We start from the raw sequence: 13,893 nt of genomic DNA on the forward strand, positions 1-13,893 counted from the left end.
CAACATGTATGGGTTTATTCCTATTTCAAGTTAACGTATTGGTCAGATATGTCTATGCAATATATATTGAACCCCCCTGGTGAGGCTGTCCTATCTAAGCTGCCGCCCTTTAGACAGCATTCCAGGTCAGGCTCAGAATATATGATTAAAAAAAACACGGAAAAAAATTCACAAAACGCAAGATTTACTATATGTGAATAGCAGCAAGATCGAGGGAGATACTCGAAACGAGTCTAGACTGGTCTGCTCTGCCACTATAATCAGGATCGTCCGAGTTCGATTCGGAAATCTCTTCGTCAATAATCCTTATATCAGACTTGACAGGGGCCGCCTTAGAAGGTGTCGACTCCTGCGATGGGGCTATATCTGATCGTCGACGTGACCCTTTTTTCGTTGGAGTCGGACTTCGGGACTTGAAATTCATAGCAGGAGGTGGTAACGCGACGGTCTTGGTCTTAAAGTTGCCTTCCTTGTCATAAGGCGACTCAAGGGCTTTAGCGAATTGAACCCATTTGTTGAAACTCTTCAACAGCGTTGCTTTGTTGACTTGGAGCCATTCCTTATGAGTCTTATGGCACGAAGTGCATTTTTCTTTGAGCCGGTAATGCTTCAGGGAAAATTCGATGATGATAAGTTGCTCAATCCGACGGACATAGGGTATGAAATCACTCGCCACTTTGCTGAACTTTTCATAGCACCGTCTGTGTTCGTCAAATCGCCGCTCGAGCTCAGTGCTAAATCCGATTTTGAACATTTTTGGTTCTCGAGGGTGAGAGATGAGGTAGATGTACCCAGATTTTCTGTCGGTTTCTCCAAGGGGCTTGAGCAATTCAGCGGTCACAAGTAGTGGCACGTTTGGCTTGCCGCTCGATCGGCTTTCGGGCTGGAAGAGTTCGAACTCTGTTCCTGGCGGTGGAACAGAAATAGAAATGATCGATTCTTCTTCCAGAGGCTCGAGAAGATAGATTTGCAGCCTGTAACGCAGTAGATCTCTCTTTTCATCGTTGTACAGCTCCTTTAACCATTGGCTCTTGGCGCCGTCAGAATTTCGGTGGTGACGCTGCCGGCAAAGAGATGCGTTGATCAATTGCTCAAGGACCGTATTGAATGCACCATCTTTGTCGTGAAAGTTCCGGTCAGGGTCGTTAAGGATGGTAAACAAATCGCCAAAAGATTCTTTCAGAGATTCGAGGTTGGCCTTTGCGATTTTATTGAGGCACGGCTTCGTGTCGTCTTTGAGCTGCGCACATGTTGACCCGGAGATAGATCCATATACTATCTCCAGTAAGCCTGAGAGATAGAGGAACGCATTGGCCGGAGTCTCCATGGCTGCCTGTTTGGTTCTAACAGTATACGAGAGGCTAGGGCAAATAGTAGTGAGGAAGTACCTGAGAAGCTCAGTGTAAAACAAAACCCCAGGACGCTCTTGGCCAAATTGGGGGGAGGGGGCTTTAACACCAATGTAAAGGCATCGGGGTTCCCTCTTTTTAGCCCCTGTAGTCGGACTAGCTCACAGCCTGGGCCTATCTCCCATAATGCATCGGATAACGCGCAAATTGGCATAGGACGCAGTGATCTGTTAGTGACCTTCCTATTCTTGTCGTGGCCGACAGGGGGTTATCCGGTCGTGCCTGAGATAGTCTCACGCCAGACTGAGATGATTGGAGAGTCTCGCACGAGGTTGGGGACTTATGGGATTAACAGGAGTGTGTCGGAGAACCGGATGCATTAGTGTAGTGTGTGAACAGGGATCATCAACTGTTCTACCGACGCTCCGCCTCCCAAGGTTAACTATTAGGCTGACCCAAGTCATACCCCGATGGCGCAGTAACTTTCAAAGGCATACTCCGTATGATGTATGTAGCTCTCAAGGATAACTATAAGAAAGTTGATGCCTTACAAGGCGGATGAAAGGCAGAGATTGTGTGTGCTAGGCACCAATGTTAAGGACGAAAACTATGTTGGGGGCTAAAAATCCAAGTCACGCGCTCTGGAGGAAATGAGGCTGGGGAATTGAGATAGAGCGCAAACTCACACCCAAAAGACTTGTCGATTCATAGAGTGATGAAATTGTCCCTGTATCTAGCAGCAATGTCTGCATTTCCAAACAATACTCCGTACCTTGCTGTGCCATAGTTAGGCGGTATTTTGGCCTAAAGTACGGAGCAGATTCCTGCTAATGAGATGACAGTAATTTAAAGAGACGGCTCATTGCTTTTGCTAGCGTGTTGTATTTTATTGTTCTACAGGTAGCTCTCACTCTTCAATCAAGTGAGCGAACCAGGCCGCTCACTTCACTCAGTGTATTCCGTACATAGGTCCCAGACCTCAAACAATAAAGACACCAGCCCCCAGGGCCAGTCATGCTAGAACCCAGACCATGTCCTACCCAAAGCTCTTAACCCAGAGTGTTAATTGGGGGCGTCACCTGCAACCCCTGGGATAGCATAGTCAACCCATCCGGCTGTAGCTGGTCAACACTGGACTCCGCCGGCAGAGTGCCCACATAAGCATTGAAGTTGTAGATGCCGCACACACACGTGTCGACAACATCCCTCAAGCTCGTCCCCGACAAAGCCTGAACCGTCCGGAAGGCGCGAGAAACTTTGAAACTCTGCGCGCCCACACCCATCGGCACCGAATGTGACCAGATCCCTGGAGCCGCGAGGAAGGTCTCAGTCTTATCGCCAGACTTTACCCGCACAGTTGCGGGATACTTCAGCATCGTGACGATGAAAATTTCGTCTTTCATCGTGTCGACACCATCAGGCCGGCCGCAGGTGAAGTTACCGCCGACGTCGTTGGGGTTAACTTGCATTGTTGTGTCGGTTGCGTCGCAGTTGACGTCCTTCGGAGTTGGCCGGTACCAGTAAACCAGCTTTTCTTCCTCTATGAATCTGATGGGCAGCCTTGACTCTGCTTTGTAGGCGGCGATGAAAGGCTTTGCCATGTCGAGCCATCCATTGTGGGGCCTGTTTCCTTGTCAGTTGATGTTTCCGTTAATTTGCTAGGGTAAGATATCGCTACTTACATGTCCATCACCCATTTGGAAGCACCGTCGTCTGTGTGTGGTGATGATAGCGGGCCGATATAGTGCGACTCACCATAGTCATTCCAAGTGAGGATCTCCACAAAACGAGGGCTGAGACGTAGGATCTCTCTCCACCGGTCATACCAGAGGAGGTCAGAAGGGAACACCCAGTTCTTGGGGTAAGAGACCTCGCTGCCGAAATGGGTTGAGAACCAAGGTGAGATGGCTATTTAATAATTAGCAAATATGCACAGAACACCCAATTTACGAGAACTACTCACGCGCAATGTATGCTTTTCCCCGAAGAGCATCCTCATAAACCTGATCACCATCTGAAACAGATACCTCCTGCCCGTCACTCGGAGCCCTGTTATTTCCATTACTATCCCAGCCCATCCAGTTCAGAGCGCCATCGATATTTTCGAAATCACCGTTACCGGGCTGGAAATTCGGCGCAAAGAAGATCTCGCTGCCAGCAGCCGATCTGATCGCACCGACATCGACACCGTCGCCCACAAATGACGACACAAAGACTTTCCCATCGACCAGGAGCTGTCCGGGATGACCTGCATACTGCGCAATCTTGGCGCCGACTTCGCTACCCTGGCTAACCTGCCACCAGTGGAAGTCGAAGGAGATAAACACTTTCATGCCATTATTGGCAGCAGATGCATAGGCATAGCCTAGCTGGACGTCGTTGTAAGGGTCGGTGCCAATGTTCAATGCAAAGGCATCGATACCTGCGTCTCTGGCACGTTTCATATCATCGTCATATTCATAGGCACTTTGGCGGTTGCTGACAATGCCCATCTAGATAGTGTTAGTATTTCCCATGGTGGGGGGGGGGCTTAAAGATGCAATAGATGCATAACTTACCATAAAATGACAGAAAACCAATTTGTTTCCCATATTTTGATCATCGAATGCAGAATCCATGATGCTGGCAGTGTAGTCAATTAGAGTCGGGGAAGCGAAGGTGAAGGGAAACAGGCCAACCAGGGCCACGAATAGGTAGAACATGGCTTGTTGAGCGGTGAAGAAAACCAAGGACCAGCCAAGGAATATCTCCACTATGTCAAGCTCTAAATGTTGAAGATAAAAGGAATGAAGGAATGGAAGAATGGAAGATGTATCTAGCTTAAGGAGCGACTAGAGTGAGAAATGCAAGCCCCGTATGGAAATATAAGACTTAAAAGTAAAAAAGTCTTATATGCTTTTGGCGCTTTGTTTTACAATACCACATTGTGTACATTTAGATCCACTCTTTGTCTGCATTGCCGGACAATAGATCAATTAGACAATGAAGCCCTAAAGTGGGCTGGCTTCAAAGAAAACCAAAGAAATATTGTTTGCACCCTGCCACAGGGCTTGTCAGAGGAGGGTCCTCGGCGCCTAGATTCCGACAGGACCAGGAAGCCGAAAGGTCCATCTCTGCGATCTGGTTAGTTGAAATATAATGGAAGGGGTAGAGGCTGACAGGTAGAGATACTCCAGGGCTGCCGGATTGGCTGAAGAACGCCTCCAACAGCTCAGCGGCTAAATTAAGGGACGGAGGTGTTCCACGTTTGACCTTTCTGGATAACAGTGAAGAAATACTCCGTTGATTGGAGTACTGACGTATTTCCAATAGATCTCATCTTGAAACAATTTATATCTAAGATATGGAAGATCTAGGTACTAGGTGCATGGCGAATCCCAAGTGCAACCATCGACTGCGGGATGCCTTGGCGTTAATGTGTTTCAAGGCTTGACTTTAAACTTTAAGACGAGTCACTCGGGCCATTTATTGTTAGCCTAAGATCTTCTTTTTCTACTGGTGAGTACAAAAAGGAAAGTCTCGGGGTTCCAGATATCCCACGGATATCAACCCATGTCAGCCGAATGTCAGCCGATGGCATCCGGAGAAGCTGGAGGTATAAACCAGATGGCGAGTGCCTGCGATGGAGCCTGTCATGTGTCTAGACTGGTGATCTTGGTGAGTGCTACAGTTCATCACACAAAAGGAAGAAATACCCACGGTTCCAGGTGGACACGCAATCTTCAATGTTATATTGCACAAGTCAAACCTAGGTAATTTCTGGTTATGATACTCATGACTCATTGATACTAGCCTTACTTTAGCGATCCCTGCTAGAGCTAACCCCCGTCATCCGAGCTAAAAAGCAAGGAGAAAGAGTCTGAAAGACCCTGGCATCAAGGGAATGTGATGGACTATCTTAAAGCACGGCAAATGCAGATACATAGCTCACCGAGCTGTCATCAAGATCTTCTACATCCGAGCTACGCTCATACCGCAGGAAGTAAAAGCGTCCTTCCTGCTCGGCTGCTTGATTTGCCGTGACGATTTCCAGGGCGGCCATGATTACCCCGATCGGATGGCGCCCGCATACTGTGTTACCCGTGCGTTCAATAATGTCGAGAAAAGACTGTGAAGATCCCGTTGTAATAGCAGCCATCGTAGCCATGTCAAATGCTGAGATACTTTCGTGAACGGCGGGTTCACGGCTTGAGATGCAATCGCGCTGCCGCAAGGAGTGACCTGCTGAAGCCATCTCGATGGCCTGATCAACGCTGCTTGCGTCCATCCCGGGTTGCGGAAGTAGATCGCCAGACAGTGGGAGTTGTGGCCCTGGCCTGGGGGCCTGTGGAACATAGTATGTGTAGCGGAATCGGAGGCCCCAGTGGCAGAAATCTGAACTTATCACAAAGGCATTTGCCGGGTCCGCCAGGTAGGGGGCTAGGAGGGCCCCGAATGCTTGCTCTGTCGCAGCCGAGGTATTTCCGACCATGATTGGGACTAGAGGTGGGTATTCAGAGGTTGGAGAATCCGGATATTGGAGCTGGAGCAAACGGTGAATGTAGGGCAGGTGCATCTCGATGCTGTGCTCGTCTTCATCGACCGAACGCGACATAGTTGTGAAGCTAATCTTTGCCCCGTTTGGTCTGGTTGCCTGGGTTTCGAGAAGCTGGGTAATCAGCTCGGTGTCTAGTGGGAGGGGTTCATCGGATAGAGGGGTACGGTAGGAAGTTAGCGTTGGAAGAGCCAGTGTTGCGAGCGAGACATGATGCGATGGTCCCAGAATAAAGATTCTCTTCCTATTTGTGAGGTTAGAGGAGTTTCATATAAAAAAAAGCGGGAGGTAAGCCCACGCTTTGGAGAGGTCCAGCGCCTTGTATGCATAGGCTGCGCATGGCCCCGAGTACGAATAACCCGCATGCCTAGTTGATTAGTATGCTTCGTTCTGGAGAATGTCATATGCATGATGGGAGTCTCGGACATACGGTGCGATGATCACTCTGGCTCCTGGAGTTGGCAGCGAGCCGACTTTTTCCATCGTGTCTGGCACCTGCGCCAGCCAGCCATCCAACTGACGGGCCAGGGTTCGGGCACTATCTGAGTACCATGATCCAGAGTGAGAGGCCTGGCGAGATGGCATGGTAGGGTCTGAAATAGGTCAACGTCAAGGTTGAAAGACCTCGGGAAGTGGTTGTCTACAAGATGAAGCTCTCTAGAAAGTGGGGGGAGCGTCATATGGTGGGGATCCCGCTCAGCGCCAATTGGCATCTTCAAGATATTAGATGATTTCCATGGATACTTATTATTTGTATAGATCCTACTTAGGAGATACAGAGAAAGATGGTAAATATACGTTTTTTATATGAGTCCATAGTCAATATCATATATTTCTACATTTATCAACTTGAAGCTCGGAAGTACGCATATGTACTTATAACATACACCAGCAAACCAAGCTAAAGGGGAATAGCTGCATAAAAATGAGTGGCTGTTTGTGGAAATGACAAACGACACAGTCATCAAGAGTTCGTGGTACAACCTTGTATATCTTATGTTTGAAGTAGGATACCGAAAGAATGATCGCGACTAAGGACGGTCGCATTGTCGAAGCAATGACATCGAAAGCCCTAGGTTGAATATATCCATTGATTATACATAGTCTGCTTCTTCTAGAAATGAAGAGGTCTTAGATGTCCTAGAAAGTTGGGAGCATCCAAGTTACCTATATTACCCGTTTTGGCTTAGCCTGACGGAATGCAACGCGAATCCCGGAGATGACGCGCCCAGATTGTGTTTGCATCGGTCCTCGTCTCAATTCCTCACACGTCTCTTCTCTTGTCATTACTACCCCCGTGAGACTTTTTTTATACGCGATTACAACTACACGCCCTCTACCGCTCCACCTTACTATACACAGAGCTCTTATAAACATGTCCCTCAAGCGCAAAGCTTCGTTCACAGCTCTCCCGACCAGTCCCTCAGTTCCGGCCCCCAATGAATGGGGCATGGGGACTGGGAGCACACATCTCCATAGTCGGACGCGAAAGCGCTTCAGAGACGATCGTCCCAGTGACCAAGTGATTTACCGTAAGTGCCTCGCCTCGCCCTTGGGGCACTCTCCCTTGATCGCATCAACGTTCAACCTCGCTGACAGCTAGCAGAGAACACCCTACGATGGATCTTCTCCGCCCAAAAGCAGCAGGAGTCTACACAGGCCACCGATATGGATACAATGGACTCGGAGCCGACTCTCGAAATACCAGAAGCCGTTGACCCCCGACAGCAAACATTACACCGATTCTTCCAACAAACACCCCAGCAATCATCGTCTTTCCGACCATCCCGTCAAGCGCTTGCACCCCGTGCCAATGAGACTGCGCTCACCCAGGAGGATCTCCTGCGTCGACAGGCGTTTAATCAGATGAGCCCCGGAGACAGCTCGAGCGAGAGCAACAGTCCCGGATCCAATCAGATGGGTGCTGATGTAGACATGGACATGGACATGGATAGCAGAAGCGGTAGTGATGGATTGGTGCAGGCGCCCAAGAACTGGGTAGGAGGAATGGCCTGGATGTAATCTGGTTACGCGGGTCCGTTTTTATCATCGCGCGCTGGTGTTTATATCAGGAGAGGCTATCCTCTCCTTTCTATCTATTTCGTGATACCTATTGGGCTATTTGGACAAGGTGTTACTGGCTAATTATATTGCCTTGCTTTTCTTCCTTTCTCGAAAGGAACCGGGGATTCTTCTCGGTTTTTGGCGTTTTTGGAAGCCTGGGAATACTTGAAACCCCAAGGTTTTGACTCTTAATGAACATTCACATACATCGCCTGATATCCAGCTTAATTCAATGTTTCAGTGACTTACGACTTTATTTGCAGGCTGGGTAAGGGTGCGTCATCATTGATCCGGCCCTATGTAACTAGCGATATTGGGGTATTGTGATCACTTGCCTAGAATGGTAACCAGCTCGATATAGTCACTAGGTATACATAAATTTACGTATAGAGTAAGGCTGGTAGCTGGTACTTATTTTAAGTACACTGACTCTTCATTATTCAGACGCTCTATAGCTCTTTCTACATTGTCCATAGATTTTGGCGTGATGGTTGTTATGGACCCGCTCCATTAGCCTTAAGTGGCCTCAGGCAACGAAGCTGTTTGCCGACGTCGTCCCTCCTTCAATTTAACGACAAGGCCAGGGTAGTCTCAAACTGCAAGAGAAATTACTTAATCCTGCCAACCCCCCGAATAATCTGACTTTGTCCTTCCTGCCTCGGAATCTTTTTCAGCTCGGCTACCCTCAGACTTCAACTCCCCCGCACATTGGAGGTCCTTTGCCTGCTGACACGAACAACCCACCAACCACAATGGATCACGACCAGTCTGTTCAGTACTTGGAAGGGCTCTTGGGTCGCACACTGCGGATCCATACCACAGATACTCGCATGTTTGTCGGGCTTTTTAAGTGTACCGATGCGGTAAGCATTCACCTATGAACTACGCGTACAGCGGCACTAATAGAAAACTCTCGATAGGACCGGAACATCATTCTCGCCAACTCTTTTGAATATCGTATGCCCACCACATCTGCCGTACAAGCTGCCGCAGACAAGAAGGAGTCTTGGGGAGAAGGGTCGGAAGCAAAGAGCACCGTCAAAGTGAACATGACACACCGGCTGATAGGCCTCATTGTGATCCCAGGACGACACATTACGAAAATAGAGCTGGAGTAAGCCTCGATCGGGTTCCACCTTGGGCTCGTATCCACGAGACCATTTTCCCACCTGGGGATCGTTCTCTACTCTATTCTCGAATGATAAGGCTAGCTCTACTGCCCCGCAGTACCAAGCAGTGGCAATCACGTATTGCACCCACCCACGCGATATGCAGCAGGAGAGGCCCGGTTTCTGCCCTGCGCCCACAATTACCTGGTCCCTGCTTTCCGCCAGGACTAGAGTTGGGCTTGGGGCTGCCAAGACGAGGCTTTCTTGCAGCGGCGCTCGCTGCTCCTTCAACAACGTGGCACCGGGATCACAGCAGCTGCATCGCAGCGTCGCAGCACCTAATGTGGCTCGATCGACAGGCCTGCCATCAAGTTAGAAAGGGAGATTGTCCGTGGCAGGCGCTTCCAGCTAGGAAGGGGTAGATGGAGGGGCGAAAAAGCGGTGTCTCCGCCACACCGATCCCTTGGCATGCCGCGTGGTTGCTTTCGTGCAGAACCAAGACTATCTGTGGCTCCTGCCTGCTTCCGCTACGATCAGATCATGGGGTCAGGGTGTATCTTGTTTCTGAACAGCCTCTACTATCCTGTAACCGCCTTCCCCCGTTGGAAGTATTTACAGGGGTGCTTACGCTCTACCACGCAGCAACATATAACTTTGTGATGTATCATTTTGCTTCCGAACGCGTTGTCGAATCCTTTAGTCGAGTGGGTGCTGCACTTTTATCTTCATCGCCTCTGATAGGAGACGTGCCCCTGATGGCGGGGTCCAAGATAGATGCTCTTGTGAATGATCGGGTAGGATCGGAAAAAGATTCTTGGTGTCCGATTGGCTCTGCAAATTCATTTGTGATGGTCTCTTCAGGTGGCCCAGATTCAAATGTAAATGCATGTACGTTGTAGGGAGACAACCATCGCTTATCAAGCGCTAATAGTGGGGGTTCAAAAATGGCCAGGCCTTACCTAGATTATGGGGGAGGACATCGGAAAGAGAAATTCAGACCCTACAAGATTAAAGAAAGAGAAAAAAGAACATATTTCTATAAGATTGTGGTGTGAAGCTATAGAGAGAGATATATACATATGTACAGATCTCCAATGAGGACACTTTTCTTTAAATGTGTAGTAGTTTTTAAAAAGAAAAGAAATAAAAAAAAAAAAGAAAAATAACCTTTTGATTAAGGTGGATATTCACTATAAAATGTTATATATATGAGAGTCCAGACTCTCTCTAGATCAGGCAACTGTCTTAAGTTCTTTGTATAGCTCGGTCCGAGAGATAATCCGGCTGACCTCATCCACCCCGATCGAGACCGGGCCCAAGAAACAGAAGCAGCCACTTTGTACCCGTCAAGTACCTTCTCGCTGTATTAGCGGTGGCGGAGTACTTTTGCCTACCTTTCTGACCTTGATCTTGACTTCCAACTTTCCTCTTCCCCTCTCGCTGTTCTTGTTTTCATCCTTGCAGCCCTTTTGATATTTCCCATTGGATTCTTTTTGAGGTAAATTGTCCCCCCGGGGTCTCCGCCTGCGGACTATTATGTGGGAATACCACCCCGTTTTAAACACCTCGTACATAATGACGCATTCCTCTACCCGCAAACCCACCATTCCCAGTCCCTTTCCAAGGACCTCCCTTGCTTCCTTTTTTCCCTTCTCTTTCTCACCTCCACATGCCACCTGGGTTTCTGCGGAGTCAGCCCTGCAATCCCGCACCTGCATTGTCTCGTGCAAGAGGCTAACTTTCTGTAGAGCTTCAGCCTCTCACCTAGGAGCTTCCCGCCTTTTATCTTTAGCTTCTCACCATTCGAAAACTCTTCCTGCATCAATCACAACACCCCTGGCTTTCCGAATCTTCACTTTAGCCTCGTTGCCTCACCTCTTCGCTTTGTAACTGTGCTCACGTCTCGCACTTACCGCCGCCCGTGTGTTCCTCAAGGTCTCGGCCTGGTGGATTAGTGATAATCAGTACCCACACAAACCACTGCGCATTCTTTGCACAGACTTTCCAAGCTTTTTGTAATATTGCAGAAGCTCGGGCCAACACATTCCAGCAACACAACAGGGGTTTCTCGGCATAACAGTTTGAACTTCCATCGTTCGTGCGATCATCTCAACTCAAGCTTGGCAGTTACCCGATCCTTGTAGTGATGGGTCAGTCGCATTCCAAGAGCAACGCCTCGGGCGACACTCTGCAGTCCTATCCTTCGTTTTCCAAAACCGACACCAAGGAGTCGCTTCGCTCGTTCCGCGGCTCGATCCGATCGAAAATCCCTGGTGCTCGCAGCTCTGATAGCCCTCGGGGCTCCACCACTGCTCTCTCCCGGACTGAGAGCCAGACCGACAAATCCGATGCTGGATCCCTCAAGTCAGTCGGAAGCCGCCCTGGCTCCAATGCCGGCCTCCCCCAGTCGCCTGGTTCCGAGACCGCTTCGCGACCCGGCTCCCCCCAACCCCCGCCATCTCCCTCACTTTCCACCAGTTTGCAGCGAGGCCATAAGGATGTGGATGCGATGAAGGAGAGCGGCGAAGTCGACCATGTGTCAGATGGCCCTCCCTCTGGTGGGCCCCCAACTGGGGCCTCCGCGGTCGCGGGTGAATCAATTCTGATGAAGCGAGAGAACCAACTGAATCCCATTCTGGACTTCATCTTGAACGCCCCCTTAGAGACTTCTGGATCTCCTGGTATGGGCATGGGCGCTTTGAAATCCATTGATTTGGACGACATGATTTCGCGACTCCTAGATGCTGGTTATTCTAGCAAGGTTACCAAAACAGTCTGCCTGAAGAACGCGGAGATTACCGCCATCTGCACCGCCGCTCGCGAGCTCTTCCTATCGCAGCCCGCTCTGCTGGAACTGTCGGCTCCCGTGAAGATTGTCGGCGATGTTCACGGCCAATACACTGACCTCATTCGACTCTTCGAGATGTGTGGATTCCCTCCTGCTTCTAACTACCTTTTCCTGGGTGACTATGTCGACCGAGGCAAGCAGAGTCTGGAGACGATCCTTCTGCTGATGTGCTATAAACTCAAATACCCCGAGAACTTCTTCCTGCTTCGAGGAAACCATGAGTGTGCCAACGTTACCCGTGTTTATGGGTTCTATGATGAGTGCAAGCGCCGTTGCAACATCAAGGTCTGGAAGACCTTCATCGATACCTTCAATACCCTCCCGATTGCTGCGATTGTGGCCGGTAAAATCTTCTGTGTCCACGGTGGTCTCTCTCCTAGTCTTTCCCATATGGACGACATTCGCGGCATCGCTCGCCCCACTGACGTGCCGGACTATGGCCTGTTGAACGACCTCCTGTGGAGTGACCCGGCAGACATGGAGGAAGACTGGGAACCTAACGAGCGTGGTGTCAGCTACTGCTTCGGAAAGAAGGTGATCATGGACTTTTTGCAGCGTCACGACTTTGACCTGGTTTGCCGCGCCCACATGGTGGTTGAGGATGGATATGAGTTCTACCAGGATCGCATTCTGGTGACTGTGTTTTCTGCACCCAACGTAAGCTATCTTGTACTGTGTTCCCAAGACTCATACTGACCTTTCACAGTATTGCGGTGAGTTCGATAACTGGGGCGCTATCATGTCAGTCTCCGGCGAACTTCTTTGCAGCTTCGAACTTCTCAAACCCTTGGACTCGACCGCCCTGAAGAACCACATCAAGAAAGGCCGAAACAAGCGCAACAGCATGCTGAACAGCCCCGTAAGGAACCCCTCTTTTTTATTGGATTCTCCCCCATGTGATCGTTGCTGCATCGTGCAACTTCCCGAGCGTTGTTCTTGCAAATTACGCAGATCCCGCATCCCGTATCTTCTTGAACGAATCGCTAACCAATTCCAGCCTGCGGCGGTATCGGCCCAAAGTTATTAGTCCCCACTGATCGCCCTACATTCGAAATTGATATCATCTCCTGCGATCTGTCATCGCTGTCATGGTCTCGATTACTCTGACAGTCGTTGACCGACAATCAACACGACTTTCATCAAACTAGCAGCGTGGTAGCCTATTCCTTGTTTGACAATGGCTGATCACTGAACCCGCTCTGCCACCACGGCTCTCGCACCAACTTCCGGACCCAATTCCCCCGGTATGGATGCCCAAAATGAAGCTTGGCGCAGATTTGAACCGGATTCATCTGACCGGTCCGCGCATTGGAGCCCTCCAGGCACCGCAACATGCGTAGACCCGCCGATCCCAAATTTGCAGACTAAATGGAAAGACATGCTCGAGCAAAGGCACGTGGAATCTCTATAGGCAACTTTATGGTCGCCTAATTGGGTTCCAGCTCATAATGCAGACGCGTCCAGACCACGGCAGTTTTCCTCGGCCCCTCCAAAAACCATAGCTATGTATGTCTACATGGCTAGGATTATCAGGCCTCTCGTTTCTGGTGCGGCATTCTCCTGCATGTATTTACCATATCTCTACTCTTTTATCCCAAACAAATGGTATTTCTTGGGCATCATTCAGCTTTCTTTCTTTCTCCCACGTATCTAGGACCATAGACCCTCCTAGTATGTTAAAAGTCCTTAGGATCTATAATTTCGGTGAGATTTCTGTTTCAAAAAGTTGTCTTTCTGATATTTCTTACTGATCGTCTAGCGAAGTTGCGTATTTGGCTAGACCCTTGTGTGGGTAAACCAAACCCACACCGCTACTAAATGCCCTCGTAACTTGATCAGAAACCAGTTAAACAGACAATGAAATGGTTTGTTGATTCTCAGTAAGAACTCTGTACAACCAATGCTGACCAGTTGTATGTCTAGGTCTCCCTCGGGATCACCTCCCGACAAGCCTCGGCAGCTAGCCCGCCTTTGAACGGCTTTATGCAC

The 13,893-nt window shown here is 49.4% G+C and overlaps 7 protein-coding genes across 7 annotated transcripts; 4 read left to right on the forward strand and 3 right to left on the reverse strand.

Moving 5' to 3' along the window:
• Positions 1 to 187: 187 nt before the first annotated feature.
• N7517_002998 (GIY-YIG nuclease family protein) lies at positions 188 to 1,327 on the reverse strand (the record flags this gene model as incomplete). Its single annotated transcript, XM_056720728.1, has 1 exon — positions 188 to 1,327. One exon carries the CDS (start codon positions 1,325 to 1,327, stop codon positions 188 to 190), a length of 1,140 nt encoding a protein of 379 aa, XP_056584863.1.
• Positions 1,328 to 2,398: 1,071 nt separating this feature from the next.
• Positions 2,399 to 4,051, reverse strand: N7517_002999 (glycoside hydrolase family 71 protein; the record flags this gene model as incomplete). The annotated part of the gene is made up of 4 exons (XM_056720729.1): positions 2,399 to 2,972; positions 3,032 to 3,257; positions 3,313 to 3,841; positions 3,908 to 4,051. 4 exons carry the CDS (start codon positions 4,049 to 4,051, stop codon positions 2,399 to 2,401), a joined length of 1,473 nt encoding a protein of 490 aa, XP_056584864.1.
• A 1,196-nt stretch (positions 4,052 to 5,247) lies between these two features.
• Positions 5,248 to 6,468, reverse strand: N7517_003000 (protein MEMO1; the record flags this gene model as incomplete). Its single annotated transcript, XM_056720730.1, has 3 exons — positions 5,248 to 6,127; positions 6,182 to 6,250; positions 6,314 to 6,468. 3 exons carry the CDS (start codon positions 6,466 to 6,468, stop codon positions 5,248 to 5,250), a joined length of 1,104 nt encoding a protein of 367 aa, XP_056584865.1.
• Positions 6,469 to 7,258: 790 nt separating this feature from the next.
• N7517_003001 (uncharacterized protein) lies at positions 7,259 to 7,905 on the forward strand (the record flags this gene model as incomplete). The annotated part of the gene is made up of 2 exons (XM_056720731.1): positions 7,259 to 7,415; positions 7,490 to 7,905. The coding sequence occupies 2 exons, from the start codon at positions 7,259 to 7,261 to the stop codon at positions 7,903 to 7,905; spliced, it is 573 nt and encodes a 190-aa protein (XP_056584866.1).
• A 794-nt stretch (positions 7,906 to 8,699) lies between these two features.
• Positions 8,700 to 9,065, forward strand: N7517_003002 (LSM domain-containing protein; the record flags this gene model as incomplete). The annotated part of the gene is made up of 2 exons (XM_056720732.1): positions 8,700 to 8,810; positions 8,868 to 9,065. The coding sequence occupies 2 exons, from the start codon at positions 8,700 to 8,702 to the stop codon at positions 9,063 to 9,065; spliced, it is 309 nt and encodes a 102-aa protein (XP_056584867.1).
• A 151-nt stretch (positions 9,066 to 9,216) lies between these two features.
• Positions 9,217 to 9,432, forward strand: N7517_003003 (uncharacterized protein; the record flags this gene model as incomplete). The annotated part of the gene is made up of 1 exon (XM_056720733.1): positions 9,217 to 9,432. One exon carries the CDS (start codon positions 9,217 to 9,219, stop codon positions 9,430 to 9,432), a length of 216 nt encoding a protein of 71 aa, XP_056584868.1.
• Positions 9,433 to 11,202: 1,770 nt separating this feature from the next.
• On the forward strand, positions 11,203 to 12,931 carry phzA (putative serine/threonine protein phosphatase; the record flags this gene model as incomplete). The annotated part of the gene is made up of 3 exons (XM_056720734.1): positions 11,203 to 12,561; positions 12,611 to 12,763; positions 12,902 to 12,931. 3 exons carry the CDS (start codon positions 11,203 to 11,205, stop codon positions 12,929 to 12,931), a joined length of 1,542 nt encoding a protein of 513 aa, XP_056584869.1.
• Positions 12,932 to 13,893: the final 962 nt, after the last annotated feature.

Source organism: Penicillium concentricum (assembly GCF_028827145.1).
Source record: "Penicillium concentricum strain IBT 3081 chromosome Unknown utg000001l_segment0_segment0, whole genome shotgun sequence".
In the NCBI taxonomy this organism is placed as follows: Eukaryota; Fungi; Ascomycota; class Eurotiomycetes; order Eurotiales; family Aspergillaceae; genus Penicillium; species Penicillium concentricum.